We start from the raw sequence: 21,950 nt of genomic DNA, 5'->3' as shown, positions 1-21,950 counted from the left end.
AGTGTATACTTGAGTATGTGTTGATGTGGAATATTTGAACAAACAGTATATACTTGAGTTTGTGTTGATGTAGAATCTTTGAACAAGCAGTGTATACTTGAGTACGTGTTGATGTGGAATATTTGAACAAGCAGTATATACTTGAGTTTGTGTTGATGTGGAATCTTTGAACACGAAGTATATGCTTGAGTATGTGTTGATGTGAAATCTTTGAACAAGCAGTATATACTTGAGTATGTGTAAATGAGTAACATTTGAACAAACTGTATAACTGCTTAAATGTGTGAACACAATTATGTAATCTGTATACAAGCTGTTCATCGGCTTAAATATGTGCACATAATGGTGTAATATTTGTACAAACTGTATACTAAGTATATGCTTTATTTTTTTTAAAAGGTAAGTTTTTTACCACCATGCTTTGTTTAAGTTAAACATTTCATATGTAAATATTGCAAAATAAATCTATAAATTTGAAATGTATCTCTTGTTATTCTTGTTTTGCAACAAGGTTAAAGGGTCATAGTATAAAGGAAGGAGATGCAGTATGATTTGAAACGAGAGAACTTTCATGCACTATTAAATCTAGAGGACAAAACTTAAATAACTACAGGTCAGTGTTATGCTTTCAACATCAAAACTCGCCCATTACAGGCGTCATACTACCACATCACATCCGGGTTAAAAGTGGTCGAAAACTAAACATATCCTTGATTGTGTCAGTTTTTGTGAGATTAACACTGCATTTCATTGCAAAAGACATAAACATTCACCTTCAATTGGTGTTTCTTTTTTATTTAGGGTTTCAATAAAGTATTAGGAAACTGGAGGCAACAAAGATACTTACGGACTTCAAAGTTATTCTGAAAAAAATGGCAAAAATACCGAACTTCGAGGAAAATTCATAAGGAAGTCCGACAAATGGCAAAAACAAACTCTCAAACTAATGAATAACAACTGCCATATTCCTGACTCGGTACATGTATTTTCGTATGTAGAAAATTGTAGTTTTATAGCAAGCTTAACCTCTCGATTGTATGACAGTCGCATACAAATCCATTAGATTGAAACTACCTTTTCTTGAGTGGTTAAACTGAATCAGATGTGGATACTAAAAAAATCAAGATGCTTATAGAGTACAAACAATCTACAACTCTTTCATCTTGCAATAGTTCTACTTTTCTAACTTTACACAAGTATTCATTATCAAACTAAAAGACAAATTGAAAGATTTAGTCCTGATTTGTTTCATTAAAAAAATGTCCAACGTAGTTGTATACGTATCTGATCTTAGGAGGGATTAATACTACATTGGTAAAAATCACTACGAATCAAATAACAAATCTGAACCTGACATTATCAAGATGCTTGATTTCTTGATTGTCAACATATGTTTTACGTTTGGAAACATGTTTTTTTTCAGCAAACAATCAGCATTCCCATGGGAACAAACTGTGCACTTGTTCGTATATTCCCACGAGACTGACTTCGTTATTTATACGGAAACTAATTGGAAGAAATGAAAGAAGCAGAATCCTCTAACTTTACTCTCCGCTTTATAGATGATGATCTCTCATTAGATAATTCAACATTTAGTGACCATGTTGAACGTACTTACCTATCGGACTTGAGATAATGGATACAACAGATACAGTCTGCTTATATCTCACGTCTAGAAATTGACAATGAGGGTCAGTTGAGAACAAAACTTTACGACAAAAAAGATGATATTAGCTTTCCAATTGTGAATTTTCTATTCCGATGTAGGAACTTTCCAGCCGTTCCTGCATACAGAATAAATATATCTCCCAGTTTATACGATATTCCGGCGCATTTCATTACCCATCATGATTTCCTTGATAGAGGATTGCCACTCACAAGGAAGCCATTTACCAAGAGTTCCAAGTCCAAGTACTGAACCATGTCTAGACTGTTTTTTTTCTTGTTTTTCTATTTTGTATCGATCTGTTTCAACTGAAGCGCTTTTCAAATGATTTTTATAGTCTGTTCATATGGTGTACAGTTACACCACTGTCCTAGGTAAGGGAGAGTTAGTTGCCAGCAATTATTTCTAACCCCTCTTTTCTGTATGTATGTGCCTGTTATAAGCTTATAATTCAGTCCTCGTCTTTGTTGCTGCATATCATATTTGTTGGGTTTTTTCCATTGTTTTGTACAAATCAGACAGCTAGTTTTTCCTCATTGTTTTACATTTGTCATTTCCTAGCCTTTAAGTTGACTATGTGGTATGGGTTTGGCTCACTGTTCTGGTAAGTTGATGTTTATATTACATATTACTTACATCAGATGCAAGTATGCAGTATGGGGTTTGTTCATTGATGGCCTTTTTATGATCCGTAGTTGTAAAATTTAATGCCATTTTATATAACAGATTCTGATGGAAAGTTGTCTCATTGGCAATTGTACCATCCTTATCTTCTATTTTTTATATTTTGGCAGTGGTTATAGATAAATATTAAAGTGAAATGCTGATTAAGGCCAGGAGTTCTCTTCGTCTTGCAGTAGGTTGACTGTTTAATAACAGGTTAAATATCCATAACATATTAATTCAGGAACATAAAATGTACTGGTGACATAAAATTGAGAATGGAAATGGGGAATGTGTCAATGCAACAACAACCCGACCATAGAGCAGTCAACATACATGTTTCTTGGACATACTGTTTTGTTTCTAATTTCTTATGTTTTAGATCTCATTTTTATATTGACTTTTAAAAATGGACATCAAAATATTCAAAATAAAGCAATTCAAACTTCACAATGTCAAAGGGTCATCATAACATTTTGATTATAAGTGGAAATTGATCCAAAGAATGTTGTCACAAGCAATTCACAGATTTTCTAAAAACATATGGATAGACTGCTAAATGCATATAAATGCTAAAAAAAGTGATCAACTGCAAAAAATACACAATATATTTTATTCATATGACTCCCCATTTCTCTTCAAAAGCCGAACACAACTTTGCACAAGTCAATGCAGCTGACAGAGGATAGTTACTGATTGATACTGTCTTTTCTATGTAATCCACATCAACCTGTAATAGATAAGCAACAATAGGAGGTCAAAAAGTTACAACAACATGCCAAAGATACAGACATTGAAAATTTACTCATATAATATAGAATGACTTTTAAAAATAGATTATTATTGAAATCAAATCCTTCCAACAATTTTCCAAATGAAGAATAGCAATTTAAAGAATTTTCTTTCAATAAAAATAAAATTGTAATTCTTTATGGTATTTCAAGAGTATATAGAATCGTGACTATTATAACTAATTGAAATAAACAATACAAATCTATCCACCTTTGGTCAAATGTGAGGTGTATTGCATCAATGAAAGAGTGCATATACTAACAATTAAACCACATTTGACATGAATATCAATAATGTAGTCATTTTAATAAATTTCCTGTTATTAAACTTTCATTTTTTTCCAAAAACTAAGGATTTTCTTATCCCAGGCATAGATTACCTTAGCCGTATTTGGCACAACTTTTCAGAATTTTGGATCCTCAATGCTCTTCAACTTTTTAACTTTTTGGCTTTATAAATTTTTTGATATGAGCGTCACGTCTTATGTAGACGAAACGCGCGTCTGGCGTACTAAATTATAATCCTGGTACCTTTGATAACTAATTAGCTAAAATAATTGGTTGCTAAAACCAATGCCAGGGTACTGCCTAGAATTTGCAGAACAATCAGTCCATTAACAAAACAGGAGCTACATATTAAGCAATCAATAAAGAAATTATTAACATCAATAAAAAATATTTTGATTACTTAATTTTCTGAGTTCCATCAAATTTTGAATTTGGTGATAGGTAGCCAATATTTCAAAATGAAAAGTATCTTTTTAAAACATCAGGAAATAACATAGTTTGACAGTTTAAATAAAGTATTACAACATTATCTTACCAATTAAACAGTTACATGATGTTAAACACTGCTATTTGTCAGCTAAAACTGCTAAAATTGCATAATTCTCAGCTTTATTTTGGCCATAAATGGCTATTTATAGATGACGCTTCGTAAAGAGTATACCATTAAATATTCTTTAATAAAAATTTGCACAAAGAGTTATTGACATGAAGGTATCATGTATGCAAAATTTCAGGTCAATATGATAGCAATGCATTTGGAGCCTATTGCATGGTTTTCGTTTGGACTGGCTCTTAAAATCATTTTTCATATAATTCAGAATGTGTAACAACTGTAAATTTGAAAAGTATAATCGATTATAATACATATCCCTTACACTGCCATGTGCTAGGGCGCCCACAACAAAAACCATTGGTTCATTGTCGGGTACTATATCTCGTATATCTGTAATATCAGCCTGGAAGGAGGTACCAACTTTCTGACAACCTACTGGTAAATGATCTGCAATGGGATTCTTGATCACCTAGAAAATACGACAAGATGTTATAAATTTCGTATGTACAAGCGCTTTTTTCTAGATTAATAATGTATACAGACAAAGAAATTATTTTGAATAGCCACCCATAAAGATCACTTGATATATTTTGTTTTTCTTGACACTTTATTTGCAATTCTATTTTAAATAGTACATTATACTTTTTGAAAACAATTGGAAATATGTTTTACTGTGGATTCGTTTTTTTTTGTTTGTATCAGTTTTAGTGGCATAAGAAAAACTTGCATTTTCCTTGGTTTTGCTTATCTCTGCATACAAAGCTAATAGATAATTTTTAATTATTTGAACATTTACATTCGTGGTTCCTCTGTACTTATGAAATCCTCAAAAAATAGAATTTAACAAAAACTAATGAATTCACAGTATGTGATCTTTAAAATTTTGTTCAGATGGCAGATCTCTGATAGTCTCTGTTCAATTTTTCACAATAATTGGACAATGTAGAGCTTCATTGTACAGACATGTCTGTTGAAATGGACTGAATATTGACCTTCAGATGTCCTTCAATTATTTATATCATTTGGTTGCTGTCTTGTAAACATATATTCCCCAATATTCCATTTTTTCATATATCTATTTGTTTGATAATGTAGAACACCATTTTCATCAAATTAATTCATGTTGTTCTAGGACATTGCTATTGTTGAACTGTCAAAACAAAAACCCCTGTAGGCAGCAGAAATTGTTTGTCAGAGTAATGGTTCTTCTATATAAAGACCATGATGATGACAAAACAAGAATGTGTCCACAGTACAAGGATGCCCCACTCGCACTATCATTTTCTATGTTTACTGGACCGTGAAATTGGAATAAATTCTCTAATTTGGCATTAAAATTAGAATTACTTTAACCTAAGCTTCACACTTTCTTTTTCTTTGTTCAGTGGACCATGAAATTGGGGTCAATACTTTAATTTGACATTAAAATTAGAAGGATCATATCATAAGGAACATGTGTACTAAGTTTCAAATTGATTTGACTTCAACTTCATCAAAAACTACCTCAACCAAAAACTTTAACCTGAAGCGGGACGAACGAACGGACGAACGAACGAACGAACGGAGACACAGACCAGAAAACATAATGCCCCTCTACTATCGTAGGTGGGGCAAAAAAATGCAGAACATTGTCATTGCCTAAGTAAGGCTTCTGGAATGGTAATAAAAATTAACTGATAACTGTTTCCTTTCGTGATACTGCATGAAGATTTCTATGAATTATCACAGGCAAAACATAATGCATGGGAAATAACTCATGTTTGCATTGTAAGAGAAATTTGAGCAGTTACCTCCCATTTGTCATATATTGTAAAATGATTGTTAGAACTTTGTTAGCAATTCAGACATTCAGATTAAAAATTATCTTTTAAGAAAAATATCAACAACATGTATTTTAATATTTAGACATTACCTTTAATAGTTTCTGTGGTCCATCTGCTGCATGTATGCTAAGTTTGTGTAACAGCTGAACTGTAATATATGATCAATTGGTTTACTTTACAAAAATAATGTTCTATAGATACAATTTTTTCCACATTTCAAGCAGGAAAAAGAAAATTTAAGTTGAGGACAGAATAGTTCACAAAACATATATAATACCACAGAGCTCCAGTTTACAGGGTTTAATTAACTTTTCTCTTTGTGCTTTTTGTCATTTTTTTTGGCATAAATGGTCCCTTATTAAGAAGGTTTTGTCTGTCCTATAGCTTTAAACTTGATTTCCCCTTTTTACAATTCAAACTATTTTATTGCTTGAATAAATGCCAAACCATAAACAAACCCTTTTAAAAATAAGATGGGATTGAAAAATCTTTTTACTATTGATACATATTTTTTTTCAGTGGGGTAGGGATTGAGGTACATTTATTCATTTTATCTTGGTTTAACAAAACACCATCTTACCCATAAGGCCACAGAATCTGTCAAAAGTTCTAGGAATCCTAGTCTGTGGGTTGATCTCTATTAATACATTTTTCTCTGTGTGTATGTAGACTTGTAATAATCCTGCTCTGTTTAAAGGACTGTCCATCAACATCAATAGACACTGAAGACATAAAGGAGAAAATGTCAAGGAACTGTTTTTTTTGGGTACATTTCAATAGATAGTAGAACATGGTAGAATGAGCAATCTTTTTTTCAAGTATAATATACAAGGTTACTTTTCACATTCATGACATTGTCAATAAGACAGCTATTGATATAGAGTTAAAATAACGAGGATGTTATACGTTTTTGTTGGTTATTTAATGAATGCCTATTATTAATTTTGAGTTTATTGAACCATACACTTATTTTTTTTCTCTTCACGTTGAATAATCTGTGAAGCAGATAATGTTAAATGTGAAGAGTCAGATTAATTTTGTGGATCAATAAATTGAAAATAAATTATTGCCATTCATTATAAATAAATTTCTATCAAAAATAAGGCTAAACAAGAATGTGTCCAAAGTACATGGATGCCCCACTTGCACTATCCTTTTCCATGTTCCATGGACCATGAAATTGGGTAATAATCTAATTTGGCATTAATATTAGAAAGATCATACTATAGGGAACATATGTACTAAGTTTCAAGTTGATTGGACTTCAGCTTCATCAAAAACTACCTTGACCAAAATCTTTAACCTGAAACTCACACTTTCATTTTCTATGTTCAGTGGACCATGAAATTGGAGTCAAAAGTCTAATTTGACTTTAAAATTAGAAAGATCATATCATAAGCAACAAGTGTACTAAGTTTCAAGTTGATTGGACTTCAGCTTCATCAAAAACTACCTTGACCAAAAACTTTAACCTGAACAGACGCACAGACGGATGGACGAACGAATGAACGAATGAACGAACGGAGCCACAGACCAGAAAACATAATGCCCCTCTACTATTGTAGGTGAGGCATAAAAAACTTTTTGTATTATTTATATTAAAACAAAAACAATATACATGTTGATGTATGAATATACAACGTCAGAGTGGGTGTGTCGCCATAAAAATTTACAACTTTGAAAATATGCTGCAGTAATAACACCAAATTTATTTATTATTTAATGACTATAAAAATGAGAAAAACAACTAGAATGTAAGTGTGAGAACTACAAACCTGATGTGTGATGTCTGGTCGACACTGTGATATATCTCTTTTAAATTTCTTTGCAAGACCTTTATGTTTATCACAGTTTAATAATTCAAACTGTTTTCCAACCTGAAAAGAGAATACACATATGTTTGTAAAATCTTATAAAATATATTATTTGGTACATGTACTATACTTATCAAAACTGATTCAGTTGGTAATGGAGTGTCAAGAGTCAGTAGGCCTTCCTAGTAAACAATAAATGTTTTGAAAATTAAAGAAAATAAGATTACTTAATTAAATTATGCATATGGTTAATCAATTAATAAGCTACAGTACACTTGGTAAAGTTAACTTAAAACATGTAAAACGAATATATCTAAAAACCCTAAACACTGCAATTATTCAGGGAGTCACACAAACAAATTCTGATATCCCTCCAAAAATTTTCAGAGAAATTTTAGAGTATTCATGCAACTTTAGCGTAAATCCACTACCTTTCTTTTCATAACAGTACACTTGGTACAGTTAACTTAAAACATGTAAAACGAATATATCTAAAAACTCTAAACCCTGCAATTATTCAGGGAGTCACACCAACAAATTCTGATATCCCTCCAAAAAAAGGGATATATCAGAATTTGTTGATGTGACTCCCTGAATAATTGCAGTGTTTAGAGTTTTTAGATATATTCGTTTTACATGTTCATTTCATAACAGTTCTGTTAAATTGTTCCTTTAAAAAGTTTTGGATTCTCATAAATTCTATGTATAACTTTTGGACTAGTTTGAATCTCGGTCTATTTCTGTAATTTATTTTTACATACTTTTGATTTTTAACCCTGAATGCGTACATTGCCTATGTAAATTCTAAAATTGTTTGTATGCACAATGAATGACAAATTTATGTGACGTATATAATTTTTCTGACGTCAGACACTGAAATCAATCCATGTGTTCGTAGATAGTAGATGTTTTTGTGTCCTGTTAAATTTTTCCTTTTAAAAGTTTTGGATTCTCATAAATTCTATGTATAACTTTTGGACTAGTTTGAATCTCGGTCTGTTTCTATAATTTATTCTTACAAACTTTTGATTTTTGAACCCTGTATGCGTACATTGCCTATGTAAATTTTAAAATTGTTTGTATACACATTGAACGACAAATTTATGTGACATATATAATTTTTCTGACGTCAGTCACTCAAATCAATCCATGTGTTCGTATATAGAAGATGTTTTAGTGTCCTGTTAAATTGTTCCTTTTAAAATTGTTATACGATGATGACTGATGTACCCATATTTTGACTATTTTATTAATTGTGACTGTTTATTTAACGCATCATGTACAATGTAAATGTAGCGGAATTTGATGAGACTGTTATTAAAGTGAGAGGGTTAGCGCTATAGAACCAGGTTTAATCCACCATTTTCTACATTTGAAAATGCCTGTACCAAGTCAGGAATATGACAGTTCTTGTCCTTTCGTTTTTGATGCGTTTTGTTTTTTGATTTTGCCATGTGATTATGGACTTTCCAAATTGATTTTCCTCTGAGTTCAGTATTTTTGTGATTTTACTTTTTACTGTATTTGTAACATCTCTCCCAGCAATATCACACCAGGTAATTAAATGCCCTAATACTTCTTATCTGTGCCAGCATGCAACATGCCCGACAATGAGGGTATTTGAAAATTCTTAAGTAATTAAACAATGGGTAACACAAATGACCGAATAACACTAATATTATCCGAATAACACTTGAAATTTTAATATTATCACATATTTGTGACTTTTGAACATTGATTATTACATAATAATGTAATATCAATGTATTTTATAACTTAAAAATGATCAACTAAAAGCCGATAAGCTCATAAAGATAATTTCAAATTTAGTGTGTCCATAGAACATGGCGGCCAATGTGATTTCTGTGGTCGCCATATTCAATTTACACACTAAATTTTTAGTTTTTTATGAACTTATCTGCCTTCTGTAAATCATTTATAAGTTATAAAATACATAGATAATATACTATTAATTAATAATCAATGTTTAAAAGTCACCAATATGCAGATACAAATGTATGTGCTAATATTGAAATTCCAAGTGTTATTTGGTCATTAAAAGTGTCATTCAAGGTACTGTTAAACAATTGTATTTCTTCTTCTATTTATTATCATCTTAGGCCAAGAAAAAGAAAATCTGAGTTTCCCGTAACCCGTAAAAAAAAAATGGTATCAACTGACCCTGTTTTGACACAGGCTTCTGTTAATCAACATAATAATTCATCTTACTTGCTTCTACTGGCACAGAAAGCCAGTAAAATTATCATTAATGTCAAAATCTGATAATCTGGATTTCGTTTACAATGTCAAAAAAAAAAAGAAATTCCAACCTACTGACCCTATTTTTCAAAATGATGTTACTGGAAACACAGATATTTTTTTTAGGCCTTATATGTCTAATTGCTTAAAACATTGTAAAACAGATACACGATTTAATTTTAAGCAAATTTAATGTTTTATTTCTTACAATTACTAACCATGCTAAGATGGTAAAATAATATTTCATTTACAACATGTACATGATGTACAAACATGACAAAAGAGTTCGGACATACTTGTTTAAAAATAAACGGAAACTACCACCACAGAATTAATGTGTCTCAAACTTTTGTATGCAAATAAGAAAACAAAATTGTTTACCGTGCAGTTTGTTACTGCATGTATATTTAGTCTACAGCATATTGTTCAACGATTCAGATTGGTTGGCATAATTCTACGTAGTCCAATTAATTATGACGTCTTGCATCATAGGAAGGCGTCCCAGAAAAAAAATAAAATAGCCTTGCCAGACGTCATAATTATTTGGACTAAATTTTATGATATAATGATTTCCGCGACAACAGGAATACTTTAAATTATACATGTATACAGTTCCCATTTAAGAGCTGTTATAAAAGACATGGATAGTCTACAGAAGAAATAATGAGGCTTCTAACAAATGGACAGAAATTGTGAAAAAAACAAGAGAGAGAATGTTGGACTGTTAGAGAAAAAAAAAGGAAATTTTATATTTTATCCCTCAACCGCATGCTGTAAAAGTGTCGACAATAAAGTGAATTATAAAAACTATATAAACCTTGACAGATTCTAAAGATGCTCGTTCTAAAATCACAATGACTCTCTTTTCATTGCTTGATTTATTCACAGATTTTATAACTTTTGTAGACACATGTTCTCTGGAGGCGGCCATTTTCTTTGTTTATAAATGATCTACAAATTATGTCGTACTTTTCCGGTTACAATACATACTTTCGTCTATAAATAACAGTAATATCTGTACTAACAATATACTAATCATATGCATGTTAAAACTATACAATTAAGAGATATTATCCAGAAACAAGAATATTAAATCTATACAAAATTTTAAAAGTTTTAACTGCAAGGTCGGAACTTGTCAGAACAAATTTAGAAATTATTCTGCAGTTTGTTTACATTTGAAACCAAATTCCAGTAACAACACGACAGTTTTCACATACATTGAAATACATTTTGCCATGTAAAGTTAACAATTTGAGTTATACAATATACTGAGAAATCCAGGTATACAAAAATATAAAGGGTTTTCTTTCAAAAACTTTATTTTCATCTAGTTTGGGCAAATATTGCTAATTTTGTAATGTGCATGATGCATATGATGTTCATGTGCATGACTAGGACTGGGATTTCAAATATTAATTATGTCTTCTTGAATTACAATTTCTTTTTTTCTCTGATGCCTAAATACTGCAATCCAATAAGGCGTCAAAGGAAAAAAAGACGTTTCAGCACCAACACAAATCAATCTCTAAAATTACAACTATTTTGATCTGAGCGTCACTGATGAGTCCTATATAGACAAAAGGCGTGTCAGGCGTATAAAATTATATTCCTGGTACCTTTGATAACTATTTACACTACTGAGTGGATACCAGCCCAGTAGTCAGCACTTTGACATGAAAATCAAGTACAATGTATATGGTCATTTTTATAAATTTCTTCAATCTTCAATCTTTGTCGTGATGACAGAGTAATCTCTCTTGTAAATTATCCTCTCTTGTAAAATAATTATCACAAATGTAGTTTCTCCTTTGTACTTACATATTGTAGGTGGCGCTTTAAAAATATTATAGAATTATTGTATGAAGTGAAATAAATTTAAAAAAATGGTTTATTAGGTTATTTCCTTTTTTTCCGAAAAACTAAGGATTTTATTATCCCAAGAATCTTAGCCGTATTTGGCACCACTTTTTGGAATTTTGGGTCCTCAATGCCCTTCAACTTTTTACTTGTTTGGCATTACAACTTTTTTGATCTGAGCGTCACTGATGAGTCTTATGTAGACAAAAGAGGCATCGATTTATGAATTTCTAACAGCGGTATACATGTACTACTATTGCCTTTATTTACATGAAATGCTATAAATAAATTTCTCTAATTCTTCGTCAATTTATCCCTTTCTGCACCCATTGTATAAAAAAAATTTAATCAATGTGTCGTTTGTTTGATCTCAGTACTTCATTGGTTAAAATCTGATTATGACGTCAACTTTTCTTGCCTTTCTGAATTTCCTATTGTGATGGCTGCTGAAAAAAGGTGACCATGCCTGATGTTGTCACATAGAAAGAACTCATATATCTTTATGGAGATCATTCGAAAAGAAGGAATAAGTTTGCCTGCATAATGTTAGAAAATCCTTAAAGAAACAGATTCCACCAGCATGACCACCAAATCTCCTGTAATACGATATTTATCCACTCTCGACAGTTAAATTTTAAATAATTAAAACGCTAGGACGTTGTAGGACAAGCCTCTCGTTTTAAATTTGAAAATTTAACTGTCTCAAGTGGATAAATATCGTTTTACACTCGATGCAATGGTAGAATCTAGATGTCTCTTTAACTACATGTACAACATGTATACAATTCCCTTCTGGAGCACCTGAGATCACCCCTAGTTTTTGGTGGGGTTCATGTTGTTTATTCTTTAGTTTTCTATGTTGTGTCATGTGTACTATTGTTTTTCTGTTTGTCTTTTTCTTTTTGAGCCATGGCGTTGTCAGTTTGTTTTAGATTTACGAGTTTGACTGTCCCTTTGGTATCTTTCGTCCCTCTTGTATACATATAAAAATAATAAAATTCTTTTGTTTATTTTATAGAATAATTGATTGCAGTCAGTAACTGTGATAATGGAAAGTAAGCTTAAGAAATCATACTGAAAAAGAGTCTGTCATGGTATGTTGATAAATTTTAAGAATGATTCCTGTGCAATGACTTTTTCAGTAGTTGCTTGAACATGTTGACATTATCTTTAGTGTCTTTAAAAGATGTCAGTCTCTGATAATTGACTTTAGAGATCAAGTTGAACACTTTTATTTTGATGTTTGCTTTTTTTATTTCTCATGTTGTAGTCATGAAAAATAGAATGTAAAAAAAACAAACAAACAAAATCAATTCCTTAATGTCATTCATGTGTTATAAGTAACTGGTGATTGATTTCTAAGTGTAAACTCATGACTTAAATTATGAACTCCTGGTCATGGTATAGCTAAATTAAACCTCCTAGCTCTTGAAGAAAAGTACAAATTGTCTATTTTTTTTAAAATGGTTTCTGAATTCACAAAGATCATGAAGATGTATTCAATATTATAACTAACATGCATAATGTCTTAATCTAATTCAATAATGCACATTTACTATTTGATTTTTTTTTTAATTTTGTTACTTTATTTTCCCTATGAGCAGATTTTTTGGGGGCACTATTCAGGATGACAAAATTGATTGAAAACACATGGGTATTTCTTTACCTTATTCATTTTGTTTAAGTTTATAATTAAATGCCTTCTTTTATAGTCTGGTGCACGATACAAACCTGGGAGCAGGAAGTTCCCTAGACGTCGGGAATCACCAGCGCCATCAGAAGGATCTGTTGGTTCTGAGGTAGGTTACACTAAAGGTGACACCAAGCACTAAAATTAATTTGGCTCGTTTAATTTTCATAAAATTTTGAAAAAATATTCACTTTGACCCTTTGACATTTTTGACAAAATTATAAAAGTTTCAAAAAACTTAAACCACACACTTTAACAGGAAAAAAATAAATTCTTACGATCTAGATAGCAGTTTGACAAACACTTATTTTCATCATGGTTTTTTGAAAGAAGCTTTTTAATATTTCCTTTAAAAGCAATAGAAAGCTAAAATTATTCAGCCTTTTTTATAGAGTTATCTACCTGTAACATTATGTACCACCTGAGGCTTAAACACAGAGACATAAATTGAATGGTTGCCAAATTAGATAGAGCCAAGAATATTTGAAATCAGCAAATTGTAAACAATGACAACCTGAGAACATGCAAACTAATGGTTAGATTTTCCTCAGTTTACTCTTTATTAAGTGCTAAAATTTTGAATTGGATTTGTTTTTTCAGGGAGGAGTTATTCCACGGCAGACGTACCAGGCTCCTGAAGGATATGACACACCCATTATCAGACAGTTTAGAGAATATCTTGACAATACTGGATTGGAGCAGAACTTTAAAGATCTGATTAAACTTCTACTAGACAGGAATGAACTGCCTTATAATCCATATCCTGGATTTGTCAATCGGTTCAGACAGTTTGGTGAAAAGTAGGTATACTTGTATTATTGTAGAATTTGGTTTGGGATAGGGAGTATTTTTTGAATTTGGACAAACAATTATATTATAAGTGGGATCTTTGACATCATTACAATGAAATCAGAGAATTGTAAAAGAAAATTTATCATTATTGAACTATGAACAATAAATAAAGGTAACCAAACACTACAGATGACCAACCTTAAGAGGAAGGGTTAAATGTTTGAAGAATGAGAGATTTTGTAAATAATTAAAAAAAAAAGCTCAATCTTTTTGTTGATGCAAAATTCAGAATTTTTCAAAAATAAGGGGACCCAAAATCCTTTATGATAAATTACAAAAGCAATCATAGACCAAAAAATTTTGTGAAACAGATTCTGGTTACTATTGCTGGTACAGGCATTTTGAAAGAATTTCACTTAATCTTAGTATTTTGAAGCAATATATAAATAAGCTTTAACATAGTGAAAGGGTTTCTGTAAATATAAATTATAGTTTTGACAATTTTTAAAAGTATTTTAATTTTCAGATTTCACATGGAACAAGAATCTGCAGAGAAAATTCATCATAAACTTAGTGAGTTTTATTAAAATATCAAGTTTTTATCTGAACAAAAAGTAAAATGACAACCTACATGATCTAACTTTCAGATAAAAAAGTACTTATTCCAAATGTATTAGCCATTTTTTATTTTTAAGCTTTATTCTCAGTTAAGTGGCCTTCAGACTAGTGTTGTATGACACCATTTTATGTCTGATGATCATAAACTTTTTTTTCCCGACCCAGATGATCTCAGTATTTGTATCAGTCTTGTGTAGATACTCATAATAAATATTAGCCCTAATGATAATTGGGCATTTTTGAGTGAAATATGAAGATTCCAGTATCTTAATAGAAATATTTAGCCAAATTGCTGAAAAGAATGAAATTCACTGATATCTCTATGTCAGATTTATTTCTCCTAGTGTATTAAGGGGAGATAACCCAGAAATTCTTCACTTTATAAAGAAATTTGTCTGTTTTGATATAGGAGGTAAAAAATATGTTGACCCAATTTTTTGTGATGATACTCTGAAAGAATTTTAAAAGAACTATATTCTTGTATCTTATTTCAAAACTCTATCAATTAGTTTACCTTCTATTCACATGATGATGCTTTTTTTTATCTGTACATTTTATACAAATAGTGAATTCTTTCACATCTTGTAATTAAATTTGAAATAACAGCAGTGACAGTTAACAAGCTGTCAAAGTAAATTTCAGGCAAATCCTATGATATGGGTGGCACATAACGATTTTTTTCCCACTGACATTTTGGTTCCAATGCAATGTTTATATCATACAAAGGATATATATGTCAAATATATATGTTTGAATCAACACTGAATGGCTCAGAAAATGATTTTAAAGTTCACTAACAATGCAACAAAATTTTCTACAAAATGCAGAGTTATCTCCCCTTTTCTATGAATTTTCAGTGCTTTCTATGTATTTTTTTCTCTTTATTTGTTGCATATACATGTTATAAGAAAACAAAATTCAACTTTGAGAAAAAATGAATTTGTGATATGAAATAGATGAAAATTTTGAAAACAAAATATGTTATGTGCCATCCACTGCCTGGTTTTTCCAAGGACACCCTCTTAATTTTTATTATGATATATTTGTTATACATATAAACATAATACATATATCAAAATGTATACTACATTTGGCAAAGTATGATACAACCCTATTATATTTTGTGATGAAAATAGTATAATAAATGTCACCTTTTTTGTTTTCAGGAAATGCGATGAAGGAGACATTTCTGCCATATCTGTTTACCGTTAAGAACCATAACACAGTTTGGGGTTTGTCTAGTATTCTCAAGGTTATCAACCCTCAGGCTTTGTCTAAATATAAATGGCTGCTTGATGACCTAACGCCACATCCTGAAGATGTTTTATCATCTGGTGATTATACTGTGAGTGACAACAGTGTATGATTTAATCCCTTATGTAAAGATTTTAACATATTTTTTTCTTTCTTTTCACATTTTGTTAATTGCTTAATGTAGTTGAAATGTAAAAAATGTAAAAATGTAAAAATGTAAAAAAAGGTGCTGATGGGAGATTTTATTGACCCTGACTTGCTATACAGTCCTCACACTGTCGGTAAGACAAATAAGTAGGCAATTATGTCAGCTTGTTAGATCACTCAAAAAGAAAACATATGAATGCCTAAAACAGAGTCAAGACTTCATACAAAATAGCATCTTAAAAACTTGTTCACAAATTGTCAAATGCCTCTTGTTCATTCATGACATTGTTTCCTCATATTATGTAAATTATTTTCTTGACAAATCATGTTTTTATATTGCCTTAAATGTGGTATTGGAAGAATTGTAAAAGTTTATTTGAATTACATACATAATACATGTACTTATTTGTTCATTAGAATCAAGTGATGTTAGCACTGGTAGGATCATGTGTATTTGACGGAACATTTTTCCCACAAGTCCACAGTGTAACGATTAGGAAGGAGTACCTGGTATCTGGGGAAGATGTACAGCAGGTAAGATTTGTCCTAAGTTATTAATGCAGGTCTGGATTGTGTTGACAGAATAAAGGAGAATGGTTGAAAATCAAGAAAATAGAAAATAGGCGAAAACAATTAAGAAGAAAATATAACATGTATTATGAGGTGGAGAGTTAAATCTAAAGAATACTGTGGATTCATTAATATTCGTTGGATACCAATTTTCGTAGATTTCGTTGGAACAGGGGATCCACGAATTTAAATGTTCAACGAAATACAAATTTTCTATAGGAAAGTAAGCAAACTTTTCTGAAACCACAAATTTAAATATCCACGAATATGCAAGTTTTCCTCAATCCACGAAAATTAGTACCCACGAATATAAATGAATCCACAGTAGTGTAAAAAGTAATTAAAAAAAAAAATGAACTCCAAGGAAAATTGGAAAAAGTCATATTTCAAATAGCAAAATCAAAACTTATTTTTTAGCTCTCAAGTTCCTGATCATGACTTGGTTAAGATATTCCCTTATGTAGAAAATGGTGGATTTAAAAAAACAAAACAGAATAGACATGATAGAGAAAAATGACTCTGAACTTAATTAGTATTAAATGCAGAATTTATCAATTTATAATCTATTGCTTATAAGTTATGTGTTTAATTATTTCCAGGGTGTGTCAATATTTGTTAATTCCATTATGGCAGAAATTGATAGCATGTACAGCAATCCAAGACATATCATGTTAGGTGAGTTATAAGTAATTGTCATTTTTTAGACTTTTACAGCTGACTATGTAGTATGGGTTTTGCTCATTGTTGAAGACTGCATGGTGACCTTTAGTTGTTTACATCTATGTGATTTGGTCTATGGTTGAGCGTTGTCTACATAGACGGATCCAGGGGGGAGGGGGCTTGGGGCAGCCCCCCTTTTCGTGGCAAAAATTTGGTGGATTATATAGGGAATCACTGAAGCATAAATGGAGCGCCCCCCCCCCCCCCCCGAAAAAGATATATGAACAGTTGTGTTAATAAAAAAGGACATGTTTCTAAAATTTATAGAGCATATTGATTTTATGAGGGTTTTTTTTATAAAGAAAAACTTTAAGCCCGACGGTAAAGATAATTGTCAGAAAAGGAAGGATGTCAAGTAAATACGATATCAGCCATATCTCTATGTATTATGAGGTGGAGAGTTAAATCTAAAGAATACTGTGGATTCATTAATATTCGTTGGATACCAATTTTCGTAGATTTCGTTGGAACAGGGGATCCACGAATTTAAATGTTCAACGAAATACAAATTTTCTATAGGAAAGTAAGCAAACTTTTCTGAAACCACAAATTTAAATATCCACGAATATGCAAGTTTTCCTCAATCCACGAAAATTAGTACCCACGAATATAAATGAATCCACAGTAGTGTAAAAAGTAATTAAAAAAAAAAATGAACTCCAAGGAAAATTGGAAAAAGTCATATTTCAAATAGCAAAATCAAAACTTATTTTTTAGCTCTCAAGTTCCTGATCATGACTTGGTTAAGATATTCCCTTATGTAGAAAATGGTGGATTTAAAAAAACAAAACAGAATAGACATGATAGAGAAAAATGACTCTGAACTTAATTAGTATTAAATGCAGAATTTATCAATTTATAATCTATTGCTTATAAGTTATGTGTTTAATTATTTCCAGGGTGTGTCAATATTTGTTAATTCCATTATGGCAGAAATTGATAGCATGTACAGCAATCCAAGACATATCATGTTAGGTGAGTTATAAGTAATTGTCATTTTTTAGACTTTTACAGCTGACTATGTAGTATGGGTTTTGCTCATTGTTGAAGACTGCATGGTGACCTTTAGTTGTTTACATCTATGTGATTTGGTCTATGGTTGAGCGTTGTCTCATTGGCATTTACCACATTTCCTTATATTCGTAATTCATAACTAACTTAATAATGTTTTTCACTTGAACTATGTTCATCTTGATGATAATTCGATGTCACAAGCTGTATTAGATTATAACCAAAACAAAAACGGTCTATTAATTGATCTGAAGTTAATTGAATAAGTCATATAAAAATAGGAAGAAGTGGTATGATTGCTAATGAGATAATGCTCCACAAGAGACCAAATAACATAAAAAGTAGCAATTATAGGTCACATAATGGCCTTCAACAATGGAAAAATCTATACCACATGCTTGCATCTGACATAAGTAATATCTATATATAGAGAATAATACATGGCAAAATCCGTATCATATGCCGTATCTTCCCGAGACATCAATATCAGCCCAAGGGCCTTTGGCCCGAGGGATGATATTGGTCGAGGGTGATACGCCATGTGATACGGAATTTGCCATGTATTATACGCTTTATCATATATTTCAACAGAAGAGTATTATATTTTATGAACTGTTTTCTGATCCATAGCACTGGGTTACCTTCAGTTCTACCATTTTGTCTTGTTCCAAAGGTCTTAAAAGAACTGCTCCATTATTTATACGAAGCACCTGGGTTACCTTACAATCTGTTGTTTTAAAAATGTTTTGTTTGTTATTGTATTTATTTGAGTGTTTTGCATTTCTTATAGTTGCATTTAGTTTGCCAAAAAATATGTTGTGAAACTTGATGTTCGTGACGTCACATACCAAACAATGACCTAAAAAAATTGACCTATTTTGATGAAATTTTTTCTTAAGCCAAAAAAACCCAAAAAACTGACTTCAAGTAAAAAAAAAAAAAAAAAAAAAAAAAGGTATGCGATACGGGGTATGCGATACGGGTTTAGCTATGCGATACGGGGTATGCGATACAGGGTAGGTGATACAGACTTGAAAAACGAACCTTTATTAGATATACAAAATAGCTGTATTTTGTACTAAATATATGATAAAAGTATTGAACTCACCTGATTTATACAAATATATGTATAATCATGATGAGTTTAGAACTGTTTCAGTCAACTAAAATTACTAATTATCTTGGACAATTGTAATAAGGGATACACCAAGATATATATATATGCATGGCAGAATTGTTAACTGGTGAAAAAAACAAACTGCTAACTGGAGAAAATATAGACCATATGAGTATTTGGACTATACGCGTACAATCCGGACCGTATACGTATACCCATACGGTCCAGCTGGCAATACATGTTATTGAATTAAATGGGTTAAATTTAAAGAAACATTTATTAAAATCTTTATTTTTAGTTTTACAAATTGTTTATATTATTACAATGAGATGAATAAAGTAACAAGCGAACAATTGAAATTAAATATTTGTTGAACATGTTGAACTGTACATCTGAATCCTATTTTTGTACTCTCGCAGTAGAGGTTTCCAGATTTGCTACGTATCAGGTACGGTTGGTACGTAACACAACCGTTAGTGTTGTTTGGGAGGTTTCATTCAATGCATGAGATTATTGTATGTATCATGATGAAAATAAAGAAACAAAATTGCATATCAGTGATAAAAACCTTAATCTTTTATTTTATTACGATTTCTCTGCTTCTAGAAAACCTTGCACGTGATTTTAAACGATAAAATTTATTTTGTGCACAAGAAAATGAATCAAACAGTCCTTACTGGAACTGAGTTGCCTCGACCTTTATATTCTAAAAATAGATTTGCGTTTCTGTATGGCTATGTTTTTGTTTTCTGTATATATTAAGAAAAGGATTAGAATAAAGAATGTTTTCTAATACTCAAATATAAATTGGAATAGTTAGAAATTACTTATTGATAATATCTTATTTGTACCTTACTGGTGTCGTTAATGACTACATAGACGGATCCAGGGGGGAGGGGGCTTGGGGCAGCCCCCCTTTTCGTGGCAAAAATTTGGTGGATTATATAGGGAATCACTGAAGCATAAATGGAGCGCCCCCCCCCCCCCCCCCGAAAAAGATATATGAACAGTTGTGTTAATAAAAAAGGACATGTTTCTAAAATTTATAGAGCATATTGATTTTATGAGGGTTTTTTTTATAAAGAAAAACTTTAAGCCCGACGGTAAAGATAATTGTCAGAAAAGGAAGGATGTCAAGTAAATACGATATCAGCCATATCTCTATGTATAATTGTTCAAAATGAAGATATAAACGACCTTGTATTTTTTATAATTTCTTCCGGACGTCTGATTTTTTTTTTATCTTTATTTAATTCTTCAACATATATATATACAACAGATATATTACATATAACACAAAATTATGACAAGGCAATGTTATTTAAAAGTATAATTACATACATAATCAGTACAATTGTTAGAAATCAAACGTTTTGACACCTTCGGTTTTTTGTAACAGAGTATTAATTTTTATAAAGTATGTCTCCCTGGACTTTTTTTTCAATTTTGATTGACAAGGGATTTAGAACTCACGCGTATAGTCTGAACAACGATTTGGTTTTATATTAGTTTTGTCATTTTTCTTTTGTTATTAAGGTCAATTTATTTTGTATAAATTCATTTTATTTGATCATGTTTTCTAAAAACTTACCAAAATAAATACAAAACTTTAACATTTTACAATGATATATAAAGTTATTACAACCAAAATTTATAAAGTTTTAAATTTGTTTTGTAATTTAGCTTCTTTGTATCTGGGTCGTTTTAAAAAAATGTCAAATTTTCAGTACACCCATGCTAACTTTTTTATTTCTAATGGAAATTTCAGTTGTAATGGTTTAAATGAAAGCTTGCCAGATTTGTGATTCAGAACATTAATAATAAACACACCTTACGTCTATTTTGATAAGATTAAACTGCATTTAAGACCCATTTTTTGGGGTATTTGTCTGCGTACAGTGTCAGAAAAACATATTTCAAATGATTTTTTTGCGATTTTCTGATCGGCTTGATATCTGCAAAAGGGACTTTTTAAGAACGTTAAATATTACTTTAACGGAAAATCGTAGCTTCTGTATCATTGTATGTAACATATTATCTACAAACTAAATCGATTCTGCGTACAGGAGGTTCATGTCTTTCCTGTTACCGCTACTTAAAGCTGTTAAATTATTCTCCCTATGAATATTGAATCAGTCAGTGTTGATCTCAAAAGTGCAAAGTAATCTTTACATTTAAAACGCCTCGTTTCTTGAACAACAGTGTAGAGAAAAGAAATTTCAAGACATTAAGTGAAAACAATATAGCGTACTTTTTTTCATGTCTATGCTGTTACCACCAATTTTTATTAAATACACCAACAGTATACTTGTAA

General features: G+C 30.9%; 2 protein-coding genes across 3 annotated transcripts in view; one reads left to right on the top strand and one right to left on the bottom strand.

Annotated features, from left to right (window-relative positions):
- Positions 1-2,824: 2,824 nt before the first annotated feature.
- On the bottom strand, positions 2,825-10,807 carry LOC134681802 (ribosomal RNA small subunit methyltransferase NEP1-like). The gene is made up of 6 exons (XM_063541441.1): positions 10,675-10,807; positions 7,560-7,661; positions 6,365-6,506; positions 5,874-5,932; positions 4,284-4,430; positions 2,825-3,059 (listed from the first exon to the last, which is right to left on the bottom strand). Exons 1-6 carry the CDS (start codon positions 10,786-10,788, stop codon positions 2,946-2,948), a joined length of 678 nt encoding a protein of 225 aa, XP_063397511.1. The 5' UTR covers positions 10,789-10,807; the 3' UTR covers positions 2,825-2,945.
- Positions 10,808-11,025: 218 nt separating this feature from the next.
- LOC134680763 (uncharacterized) overlaps positions 11,026-21,950 on the top strand; it is a 33,202-nt gene continuing 22,277 nt past the window's right edge. The window contains exons 1-8 of one of the 2 annotated variants that reach the window (XM_063539993.1): positions 11,026-11,141; positions 12,736-12,811; positions 13,430-13,516; positions 14,008-14,207; positions 14,726-14,772; positions 15,984-16,162; positions 16,636-16,752; positions 17,388-17,463. In XM_063539993.1, coding sequence (XP_063396063.1) covers positions 12,809-12,811; positions 13,430-13,516; positions 14,008-14,207; positions 14,726-14,772; positions 15,984-16,162; positions 16,636-16,752; positions 17,388-17,463 — 709 coding nt within the window. In that variant the 5' untranslated portion in view covers positions 11,026-11,141; positions 12,736-12,808. Of the gene's footprint in view, positions 11,142-12,735; positions 12,812-13,429; positions 13,517-14,007; positions 14,208-14,725; positions 14,773-15,983; positions 16,163-16,635; positions 16,753-17,387; positions 17,464-18,410; positions 18,484-21,950 lie in introns of those variants that run through there. The other variant, XM_063539992.1, reaches the window with a different exon arrangement.

Source organism: Mytilus trossulus, chromosome 8 (assembly GCF_036588685.1).
Source record: "Mytilus trossulus isolate FHL-02 chromosome 8, PNRI_Mtr1.1.1.hap1, whole genome shotgun sequence".
In the NCBI taxonomy this organism is placed as follows: domain Eukaryota; kingdom Metazoa; phylum Mollusca; class Bivalvia; order Mytilida; family Mytilidae; genus Mytilus; species Mytilus trossulus.
This window is presented reverse-complemented; position numbering and strand designations above follow the sequence as displayed.

What these genes read in the sequence shown, in the direction of transcription:
- LOC134681802 (XM_063541441.1), bottom strand. Translation starts at nt 10,788, where the DNA reads ATGGCCGCCTCCAGAGAACATGTGTCTACAAAAGTTATAAAATCTGTG. An exon ending in CATCTTTAGAATCTGTCAAG is followed by an intron (nt 7,662 to 10,674) that starts GTTTATATAGTT and finishes TTCTCTTTTCAG; the next exon opens with GTTGGAAAACAGTTTGAATT. An exon ending in GCGCCCTAGCACATGGCAGT is followed by an intron (nt 3,060 to 4,283) that starts GTAAGGGATATG and finishes TATCTATTACAG; the next exon opens with GTTGATGTGGATTACATAGA.